Genomic DNA, 11,513 nt, shown 5'->3' on the forward strand with positions numbered 1-11,513 from the left:
GGGGCGGGGAAGGCGGGGGAGGGGCGGGGAAGGCGGGGAGGGACTAGGCGTTCCGGAAAAGGAAAAGCGGGACGGGCGAGCGGGGTGGGGAAGGCCGGAAGGGATAAAAGCGCAGCCGCCGGCCCCGCGAGCCTCAAGGTCTCGGGATCGCTGCGGGCTCTCCCCTTGCCGCTCCAGCCTCTTGCCTGCGCCCCGCGCCCCGCGTCCCGCGTCCCGCGTCCGAGCCGACCATGGCCGGGCCCCTGCGCGCCCCGCTGCTCCTGCTGGCCATCCTGGCCGTGGCCCTGGCCGTGAGCCCCGTGGCCGGCGCGAGCCCCGGGAGGTCGCCGCGCCTGTTGGGCGGCCCCATGGACGCCAGCGTGGAGGAGGAGGGCGTGCGGAGCGCGCTGGACTTCGCGGTCAGCGAGTACAACAAGGCCAGCAACGACATGTACCACAGCCGCGCGCTGCAGGTGGTGCGCGCCCGCAAGCAGGTGCGTGCCGCCCCGGGGCCCCGCGCCCCCGCCCCGCGCCCCCGCCCCGCGCCGCTCCCCGACCCCGGCGCTGCTCACCCGGACCCCTTCCGGGCCTTCGCTGTCACCCCGGGGCCCTTGGCGGGCGTGGCCGGGTGTGCCCGACCCGGCCTGGCCTGGAACCGCACGGGCACGCCAGGTCCGCGCCCGGCGCTGAGATCTGCTTCGCGGGGCAGCACAGGGCGGCCCGCCCGGCCCCGCACCGGCCTCCTGGGACTGGACCGAGGGCGCGCTGCTGAACACGCCGGAGAGGGGAAAACAGCCCCTCGTCTGGCTGCCTCCTGGTTCTTTCACCAGATAACTTTTAAGCACTTCCTTTTAACTTTTTATTCTCACTTAATTTCAGACTTAAGAGGAGCTGCAAAAACAGTGCAGGGCTTCCCTGCAGATCCCTGACCCAGATGCCTCAGACGTTAACAGAAATGTTAGCGTTCTGCTCTGTCTGTTCCCCCAGCTCACTCTGCGTGTGAATATGGATGTGTGTATATGTACTGTATATGAATTTTTTGCCTGACTCTTTTGAGAGTAAGCGCTTCAGTGTGTCTTTCCTAAAATTACAAGGGCGATATCTCACATAACCACGATTCCCTTTTGAAAATCAGCACTGACACATTTATAATCTAATTCTCAGACTCATTCAGCTTTCCCTGACTGTCCGCTGACGGCCTTCATGCCCAAGGACGCTCCTCCTCCCTGAGCGAATGAGCCCAGCCAGCCCTGTCCTGTCCCCTCGGCCTCCTTTAACCTGCAGGAGCCTTTGTGTTGTGTCTGTGTCATGACCATGTCATTCCCCAGGGTCCAGTAGATGTGGATGGGGACTGTGCTGACGCTTGGTGCTGCTAAGGATGAGATCCAGGCCATGAGGCTGCTGAGGCTCGTTCTCCTCCCTGAGTCCTCTCCACAGGGGCCACATGGGAGCCTGGCTCCTTTTCCTGCAGAGCCCTGCTTCCCTCCCCAAGTCACACCCTTGGGCACAGCCCCTTAGGGCTAGCGGCCTTCATCCTCAAGCTGGCTGACCACCCCCTACAGCCCAGGGCCGCTGAATTCCTGCTGAGGTGGAGCCCACCTGATGGTCCTGCCTCTGCCAGCTGACATAGAGTTAGACCTCAGCCAGATGAGGACAGCAGTGACCCAGCACAGCGGAGGAGGGGGTCAGGTCAGGAAGGAGCTTCAGCAGGGTTACTGGGCCCAGCTTGACCTGAGTCCCATAGCAGAGCAGCAAACAGTGACACAAGGACCACAGGGCTCTATGGCCCTCCAGTCTTTAGAGCTCCTCCACCTTCTCTCGGAAATTCAGAGGAGTCAGACCAGCCACTGTCAACTGGGGCCCTCTCCCTGCACAGGAGGGCCACTCCCTGGTGTAGGGTTCCCGCTGGCCTGTACCTCTCTCACTTGGAGTGAAGCGCGGGGCATTGTAGATCGTTGGGTCCTGGAGCCTGTGTTACAGAGGAGCAGACTCACACGGGAGGGATCGCAGGACTTGCACGTGGTCCCACAGGACTTGTGTGTGTTCCACAGGGCAAGGTCTAGCACCCCGGTCCCAGGGTCCCTCATCCCATGCTTCTCCACAGTTCTGACAAGTCATATCTGGGGATGACACCATGCAGGGAAAGGATCCGTTTTCTTCTGAAGTGGCAGCTGTAAGACATGCAGGTGTGTGACTCACTTTAGAAGTACTCCCTCCAGAATCACACCTGGAGTGCAGGCATGCTGGAAGCAATGTTTATTGGCCTAAAACATCAACGTATGTAAGCATTTGTTTCCTACTGATAAATTAGGGGAAATACCTCTGAGTTAAGTGGCAGGAGTGAGATGCCATGTGGGCTGAATGCCAGGGACTGGAAGCTTGCTGAAACTTGATCATCACACGAGAACCTTCCTAGAATAGACCCAGGGTCCCTGCCCCCTGGGTTATATGTAGCAGAATTCAGTTAATCCTTGGCATTGGCACAGAGAAAACAAGTTACCAGGGAGGCCTGGAGCATGGCATCCCTGCCAGCTGGCAGGAGGAGCTGGCTTGTGTGCCTTGCAAGTGAGTGTGAGCCACTCATGAAGGTAGGCTTGAAGCCCCAGGCAAGCCCAGTGACCCAGTCACAGTGAAGTGCCTGTGCGTATAAGAAACTGACAGCGTGCTGTCCCCGCATCCTGCTCTTTCACATGTGTAGATCGTAGCCGGGGTGAACTACTTCTTGGACGTGGAGATGGGCCGAACCACATGTACCAAGAACCAGCCCAACTTGGACAACTGTCCCTTCCACGACCAGCCAAATCTGAAGAGGGTATGTGCCTCATGTGGGTTCACGGCCAGTCATACACTGCAGAGGGGGGTGAGGTGTGTGTGTGTGTGTGTGTGTGTGTGTGTGTGTGTGTTGTGCATGTTCTGGAGGGTATGCGTGCATGTGCCTGAGTGTGTATACGTGTGGAGGTGCATGCGTGTTTCCATGTATTTGTATGCCAGTAGGTATTTGGATGTGTTGGGGAAGTGTGGAGGTTTATGCATGAGTATGAGTGCACATGTGTGTGCACATATGTGTGGGGGTGTGTCACATGGCATATGAGAAAGTACCTGCAACTGTGTGTGTGCATGTGGGTGGATAGATGGGTGAGGAAGTATGTGGGTTCACGCATAGATCCGTGTGGCTGAGGGTTGGTGTGAGTTTAGATGCCTATGTGTGTGCAGATGGAGTGGTGTGGCAAGGGGTCATGAACTGGATTTGCTAAGAAGGCTTTAGCTTGGGAATAGGGGTACTAGGAGCTCCACCCTGTGTGCCTTGGGGTGTTGCCTGCTGGACTATAGGAAGCAGCTGCAGGGCTGGGTGCTGGGCAGGGAGAAGGGGCTCTGTCTAATCCCAGCCTCAGGCATCTGCCTGCAGCCATGGCCACACTGAGCAGATTAGAAGGAACAAGAGGCCTGTTTGCCACCAAACCCTCAGCCCTGCCCCCCTCACCCAACACCAGCCTCTCCAAGGACCCGGGATTTCTTTTGAGGTCTCTGCTCAGGGGAGAGCCACACTGTCCTTGTCATCTCCTTGTCACCTCGGGCACTTAGAGTTGTGGTTTTCAGTTCCCTGGGTTCTTCCCTCTGGCCCCTCTCAGTGCTGGCCTGGGTGCTGGAGGTGGAAGGGGCTGGGAGCAGTGAGCCGCTTCCCCCTGCCTGCACCCTTGGGGCTCCTGAGGCCTTGCACAGGCTGCTCCTCACAGGGCCGTGCTTGGGCAGGAATCCTGCAGACCCAAGTGGGGGCCCAGTGGCACCTGGTGGAGTTGGAGACCCGGGAGAGGGATGGAGCAGTCACTGCCCAGTCCCGCGGGGTGCTCTGGGATCAGCAAGTGTTGGTAGAGGGGTGGGTAAGGGCCCAACGTTTCACCTCCATCCTTCCTCATGCCCACTCTGATGTCCTGTGACTGGGCATCTTCCGCTTTGAACTGTAACCCACACTGATTGTCCCTTCTGTTTTCTTTCACAGAAAGCATTCTGCTCTTTTCAGATCTACAGTGTGCCTTGGCAGGGCATAATGACCTTGTCGAAATCCAACTGTCAGAACGCCTAGGGGTCTATACCAGGCTGGCCTGTGCCTGCTGCGTGTTACGCACACCTCCACCCCTCTAGTGCTCCCACCCCTGGACTGGCGACCCCCGCCCTGGGGAAGGTCTCCCCATGCACCTGCACCAGGAGACAGAGAAGGTGGCAGACAGATGCCTTTGTTGCTCGGCAGGAGACGCTGCCCTCCTGCCTTCCTTCTTGCTTCCCACAGCCCCTGTGTGCAGCGCACACCCCACCCCCCCACCTCCTGCAATAAAACAGTAGCATCGCCTCCCTCTGAGTTCTTGGCTGTCTGGGCATGTGCACACAGGCGGGGATTCCACAAAGCCTCCTGGTTCTGCTGCTGTGCAGATTAGAGGAGCATCTGGGAGCTGACGCGGCCACAGCAAGGCCATCTGAGGAGCTGCTGCCACTTTAGGAGACCTGAGCCTCCGAACAGGGAGAGAGCAGCCAGGGGCTGAGAACCCAGGCCTTCAGCCGCAGCAGCCCCTGGTGAGGGGTCAGGGAGAGACGGGCGCCCAGGCTGCTGCCCTGGAAGAGCTGGGTTGCTGCTTTGGTCTGAGCTCCTGGTGACACCAGGAGGAGGGGCTGGCTGTGTCCACAGGCAGGGGCCAGGCCTCGGAGGAGCTGGCCAGGCTGTGGATTCCATCTGTGCCTGCAGAGCTGAGCAGACTCCAGGGACTCAGCTTCTCTCCTCCAGTCCCCTAGACACTAAATACATAGCAATGGATGTGTGCTGCTTTCCTCAGGAGACTGGGCCCTTACATGGAAACAAAGTCCAAAAGAATATGTGTGTAACTGATTGCCAGCCAGACCAGAAACGAGCAAGATCACACAGAGAGCAGCACCTGCTGTCATCCATCCTGGGAGGCTGTGTCCTCAGAGCGTTTTCCAGGCTCATAGCCTCCAGCCCTTTCTCTAGACTTGGATTTAAAACAAGGTGTTCTGTCAAGCTTCATGGTGGGGTTGAATTTAAAGCACAAATGCCACTGACAGTGCAGCGAGCTCTTCTTTTTACCAAGGATTGAGGGAACACCCCCTTTGTGTCAGCGTCATCCTATAGAATAGTGGATCTTTGTGCCACAATCGGGAGGCTACATTCCTAAGACAGCCACCCTGCACAGTCCTTCCCTTTGCCATTTCAGGACCGGGGTGTAGCCCTCACAGTCAGTGCTGCTAGGGCCGGGCTCCCAGCTTCCAAGTTCAGAGCTGCACTGACCCCCTCTCTTTTGGCCACTGCCGTGAACACTGAAGGTGAAATGATGACAGAGAATCCACCCCAGTAGCCCCAAGGCCAGCACTCCACATGCTGTCCCCGAAAAGCCAGAGCAGGGGATACCAGGGGGAGTGGGGAGCATCTGCTTCCATTTCCTCTCCACCCCAGCTTGTTTAAACAGGGTTTTGGGGTGAGGAAAGTGAAGCACTGCCTGGGAGGCCATGAGCTGAGGAGACTTGAGTCTGGGCCTCACCCTGTGGGGTGTGGGTGGGCTTAGTGACTCAGTTTTCTCTTGGGCGTTGGGAGTGAAGAGCCCTGCAGGGAGGTGCTCCTGGCTTTCTACCTGGGTGAAGGATCTCTTGACACAGGCGATCACCATCCAGGCACACGGTGGAAATGATCAGCTGATTTTGTGCAGCCCAGCCCTTTTGCTGACACGGTTCTTCTTGGGGAAGTTGAGGTCGGGCAGGGGCTGTGCACAGGGCTCCCAGCTCCCTTTGTGTCTGCTCCCTTCCATGCCCTCCACCCCGTGGCCAGTGGCCCACAGCCCACAGGGAAGCAGGTTGGTGCCACCCTTGCCTCCCCTCCGCAGCCGGCAGGCCTGTAAATGCCTCACTTGGGTCCCCATGAAGCCAGTGAGCCAGAAGCCCCTCTGACCCAGAGGCCACTGTGACCAGCATGTCCTGGAGAAAAGGCCTCGCCCCTTCACCTTTCATCTGCAAGGGTTCCTTTTATTTATTTTAAATGTTGATTTAAGTATATACTTCATCTACAGTTATCCACCTAAATAGATTCAGTACAGAGCCTCGCTCTGAATAAACACACAATAAGTTGGAAATGCTTTTTCATTGATCTGGTTCTAACTGGCTTTATAACATGGTGCTTTGAGACCTCTTGCACTGTGATGCTGATGGCCACCGGTGCAGGGTCAGGAACGGGCCAGTAGCTTCTGAGCTCCCTAGCGTTCTTGCCCTGGAGGAAGCCAGCCTATGCGGAAGGATCCCGCTCCCCGGGACCTTCAGTCTGGCAGGGTGCCCCTTGATGGCAGGCCTGTGCACACCTAAGGCCCAGGGAGCTGAGAGGCGGAAGAAAGAGGCTGACAAGTCTAGTTTCTCAGAAAGAAACATGTAATAGGGACTTCGGAACAGAAGCCATGTCCTGCGTAACCCCAAGACAGTGGGTCCCCACTTTGTTACCCGCCGGCCCAGGGCTTCTGTGCCATAGGGGAAAGGGTATAGGAGCTTCAGAAGGAATCTGCCTAAGGCCTAGATTTACGGTACACAGCAAATGAATTCGAAATCTTAGAAGCACCGATGGCACTGAGGCTCAGCATTGGCATCCAAGATGGAGTGGCCCTAGACTCCACAGGAGACCCCCCGGCGCCACTCCAGCTGACAGCCCATGGCACATTTCCATAGCCATAGACCAATTTCAGGATCTCAGTCCTAAATTTAGCTTGTTCCTTTCCATTTTTAAAGTTACTGCATTTTAAATGCAATATTTTTATATCTTTTAAGTAAGAACCATTCTCTTTATTCTTTATTCCCCCCAGATTTTGTTTTCTAAATGTATTTCTTCCTTCAAATGAAACTATTTTTTCAGGTTCCATAAGTAGAAATATTATATTTTGAATCAGGGCTGTGTTACATTTATATTTTAATTCAGGGAAAAAATTGACAACGTTTAGCATTGAGCTTCTCATTTCAGAATACCATGTATATTGCAATACATCCCCACTTTTCTGGTGGCCTTCAGTAGAGTAAATGTTATGTATCTTTCATATTTTCTGTGAAATTTATTCCTGGATATTTCATAGTTTGGGTCAGGACTATTTCCAAGTATTTTACCTCTAACTAGTCTTTGCTGATAGACTCATATTGGTTTTGCCATTTTTTTTTAATCTGCCTTTGTGGTTTATTATTTATGAACTTAGAGGCCTGGCTTGTTGCCACCAGGTTGCTGCCAGAGACAGAAGGGAGCTGGCTTCTGACTGCTGGCAGGAGTGACCTTGGACTAGGCCACAAGCCTCACTAACAGATGCAGAGAGAGCAGATCACCAGCCCTGTCCCATAACTACAGGGCGAAGCTGGAGAGCGGAGGTCTGGGAAGACGCAGCTCAGTCGCCCCTTCCCTCCCTATGCTCTGCTGTGCTGTCTGAGCTCATTGCTCAAACACACAAAACTGAGAAGCCATGAACAAAATGGTGACTAAAATAGGGAACAGGCATTTCTTTCATTACTCATATCTGCTCTCACCCTTGGCACTGGGATACCAAGTGGGTCACTTCCAACTCCTGTCACCTGAGGCTTATGGGGTCGAGTCAGATGTGCTCAGGCCACTGTCACATCAGCTGAGGCTCTGGCTCCCTCAAGACCAGGTCAGGCTCAAGCCTGGCTGTTGACGGCATTCACCGGGGAGCCTGGTGCACGTGGCAATCCCGTGGTCTCACCCCGAAAAGTTGATTATGTTCTGGGATGAGACCTGGACATTGGATGCTTAAATACTTCCCCCATTGCTTCCCCAAGGAACTGCTGACCTGTAACTCAATTAGAGTCCCCATCAAAGTCCAGTTGCTCCAAAAACATCTGCAAATTGCATCAAGTGAAGATGTTCTCACGGTCACATCTGCCGTGGACACACTTTCCATGCAAGGTGTCTCTGCAAATGTGTAGACCAGCCCCCTTGAGTTCCAGTAAATAAAACACAACAAAGCAAAAGCAAATGGAAATTCTTTCCACCAAAGCTTGTTTGGAGCAATGAAATTTGTTGGTGATTTCAGGAAATCACCCCCTGCTCTGTGGAACAGTAACCCCCCACTTCTTCAAACCCAACCCTGGGTATTTCTGTCCCTGAAATGCCCTTGGCTTCCCTCCCAAAGGGAGTTGCCACTTGACCTTCACATTCCATGCCCCCACCAGTCACTGGCCCGATTGTTCCACTGCCTGCCCAGGGCCGTGGGATTTCCCATCTGTCCACGCCATCCCCTCCACTGGGTCCTCCAGCACGTCCACAGCCTCCTTTCTGGGGTAGGACAATCTGGCTCTTTGTAGACTTCCCCACACCCATCAAGGTGCTCATAAACCAAAGGCCTTCCTAGTGAACAGTACCACCTTCTTTGTGAGGGACTTTAGATCACGAATAGCAACAGTTATTTATTTATCTATTTATTTTACCCAAATCCAGGACCCTGATGAACACACTGAGGAAAATGCTGCCTTTCCTGAATGGCCACCAGGCAGGGAACGATGCTGGGAAGTGTTTACCGCACAGGCTCTGTGCTTATCCCACTGGTCATCTCCTGCTGTGTGCATGGAGGCATCATTACGTCCGACTCACAAGCCCCGGCTGCCCCACCTTCTTACAACAACAATAACCGTTTCCGCACGGGGATTCACACCTCCTCCCCTCTCTGCCTGTTTTCAGGGAAGCTGACTGCACCCTTTGAACTGCAGCTTGAAGCACCTGACCCTGGCTAAGCTGGTCAGGGCAGCCGTCTCCCTCCCGCGAAGCTTCAGTGATTGACATGAGGACAACACATGACCTGTGTGTGGCTGCCTGCACCCAGGAGGCTTAACAGTGGGATTTTGTTTGACTGTGTGGTAAGTGGGCCCCTCCCTCCCCGCTGTGTGTGAAGATGAAAAAGACATGAGGTCTGGGGCCCACCTGGAGCCTGTTGAGGGCGAAGCCAAGTTATGGGGGGCATCAAAACTGAATCAAGAGACAGCAAGGAAGCCAGGCCTGGTGCACTTCCAGGTAGGCTGGAGGCTGAGACGGGAGGATCGCCTGAGCTCAGCAGTTTGAGGCTGCAATGAGCCATTATTTCACTTCTGAACTCCAGCCTGGGCAAAAGAGTGAGACCCTGTTTCTCAGAAAAAGAGACAGACAGACAGACAGCAATGAGCAGGTGGGTTATAACGTTGGAGTCCCTGCACCAAGCAGAGCCTGAAGCCCACCCTTGCTCTGAACTTAGTTATGTGAACCAACCACCAGGCTAATTGAGTTGGGTTTTCCAGCACTGTGCTCCTGTCTGTCCTCACTGATCAAAAAAAGCAACTCAGTAAGATCTCAGGCCCACAGTCCCATGGCATTGCTTGACTGTTTCAGAAGTAACACCTCAAGGGCCTCTTTGCAGAAAGTGGAGGACTTGCCCTCTGGATCTTAGAAGTAGCAGGCCACTCTTACAAGGACAACAGATGTCACTAGGACTGAAAATGGAGGCCAGCCCTACCTCTGAAGATGCTGCGATGGACTCACGTTCACAGGAGAAATTAGCTGTGATTTCCTTTCTTGTGATATAGTCAGGCTCATCATTAAGCTATGGTCCGACAGAGGTGTAGCTGTGCCCTGGTACTGAAATCAGCAGTCAACTGGATATGCTTTTTCTATCTTCATGAAGCACCTCCCCAAAGCCAACCAAGGTTCCTGGCGATCCCCCTGGGACTTCTCATAAACGGAATTGATTTCAACCCAGAAAATCTCAAATAGGCCAGAAAAATGCACTAATTAAATTTGTCCCATTTTTTTTTAAAAAAACCCACGATAGGAAAAAATTTTTGCAAATTATGTATCTGATGCAGAACTTGTATTCAGAACATATAAAGAACTCTTACAACTCCATAAGGAGACAGGTAACCCCATTAAACATTCTTTTAAAAATGAAAACCCAATTTAAAAATAAAAACAAAGAACTGAAATTTTATATAACTCAAAGTTTTTAAAGAAACAACCCAATTTAAAAATTCCAAAGGATTTGAATAAACAGTTTTCCAAAGAAGGTGTGTAATTGGCCAATAAACATGTAAAAAGATGCTTACCACCATTAAATATTAGGGGAAGGCAAGTCAAAGCCATGGTAAGAAGCAACTTCACACGACATGGATGTAGTCAAACAGACAGAGCATAACAGATTGGAACCTTTATACGTAGCTGGGGGGAATGTAAAATGGTGCAGCTGGCTTGGAAAACAGTTTCAACAGTTTTCAAAAGGTTTAGCGTTACCATATGACCTAACAATTCTACTCATTTATGTGTCGGCTACAAATAAAAACATTAAGTTCACCAAACTGTGCGCATGAAAGTTCATAGCATCGTTATTCATAAAATCAGAAAAAAATAGAAAAAAACTGAAATGCCCGGCAACTGACGAATGGATAATCAAGACGTAGTGTTAGTATATGCATGCAATGGAAAACAACCCACGTAAGAAAGAATGACTTGATGACACCTGCTACAATGCGGAGCAACCTTGAAATGTTCTAAGTGAAAGAAGTCAGCAAGCCATGCTGAAGCCAGTCAGCATTTATACAATATGATTCAATTTACATGAAATACCCAGAACAGAAAAATGCATAGAGACAGAAGGTAGACTAGCGGCTGCCTAGCGCTGGGGGCGATGGAAGGCGGAGTGTCTGCTAATAGGAGATCTCTTTGGGGGATCATGAAAATATTCTAAAATCAGATTGTGGATCTATTTACACCATGTTGTGAATGTACTCGGAATCACTGAATTGTATACTTTAAGTGGGTGAGGTATGTGAAAATTACATGTCAGTAAAGCTGTTAAAAAAGTTTTCATCCCAAAGCTACATTTTACCCAAGGCAAATGTTTGCTAATTTCCAGTCATGTGTTCCAGTCAAGCCTCAGTGAAATTAAACAACACCACAATTTACTCCAGGTACAAGCCAGTGTGGAAATGCCCCAAACTTGACCATCAATTTTCCACCCAACCCCCATCATCTCATTCCCAGGAAAAACTAAATGCAAGATGAACTCCCCTTGCAAGCTGACATCCTAAGACATTGAAGTCTAAAGAAATCAGCCCACAATAAAATTCTTAAAGTTCACAAACAATTTTTCCCAAATTGTTATTTGACTCAGCCTGAGGCTCTTAGTCACTGAAACACCTCAGCCTTAGTGCATGCGTCACAGGTGACAGCGCAGTGCCTATGGCCCGTTTCTCACTGTGATTAGGCGTATTTTTTAAAGGTAGAGAATGCCACCAGCAGCAGCAGCACCAGAGATTTTGTGAGAGGTGAAAATCCTTAGGCCCCACCCGAGCCTGCTGAATTAGAAACCCCGGGGCTGTGGCCGAAGAATGTGTGTGTTCACAAGTTCACAAGCCGTGAGACAAAAATAGCAAACATGAAAAGCAGTGTGTGCTCATGCCTGCCTGCAGCCACATTTCAGAAAGCCCTTGATCCTGTGATGATGTGCATACAGCTGTCTGGAGGGATGCCTGGAAGA

At 52.3% G+C, this 11,513-nt stretch overlaps 1 protein-coding gene across 1 annotated transcript; it reads left to right on the forward strand.

The window, feature by feature from the left end:
* Positions 1-41: 41 nt before the first annotated feature.
* On the forward strand, positions 42-4,324 carry CST3 (cystatin C). Its single transcript, XM_017541452.1, has 3 exons — positions 42-473; positions 2,678-2,791; positions 3,977-4,324. Exons 1-3 carry the CDS (start codon positions 231-233, stop codon positions 4,058-4,060), a joined length of 441 nt encoding a protein of 146 aa, XP_017396941.1. The 5' UTR covers positions 42-230; the 3' UTR covers positions 4,061-4,324.
* Positions 4,325-11,513: the final 7,189 nt, after the last annotated feature.

Source organism: Cebus imitator, unplaced genomic scaffold (genome assembly GCF_001604975.1).
Source record: "Cebus imitator isolate Cc_AM_T3 unplaced genomic scaffold, Cebus_imitator-1.0 Scaffold134, whole genome shotgun sequence".
Taxonomy (NCBI): Eukaryota; Metazoa; Chordata; class Mammalia; order Primates; family Cebidae; genus Cebus; species Cebus imitator.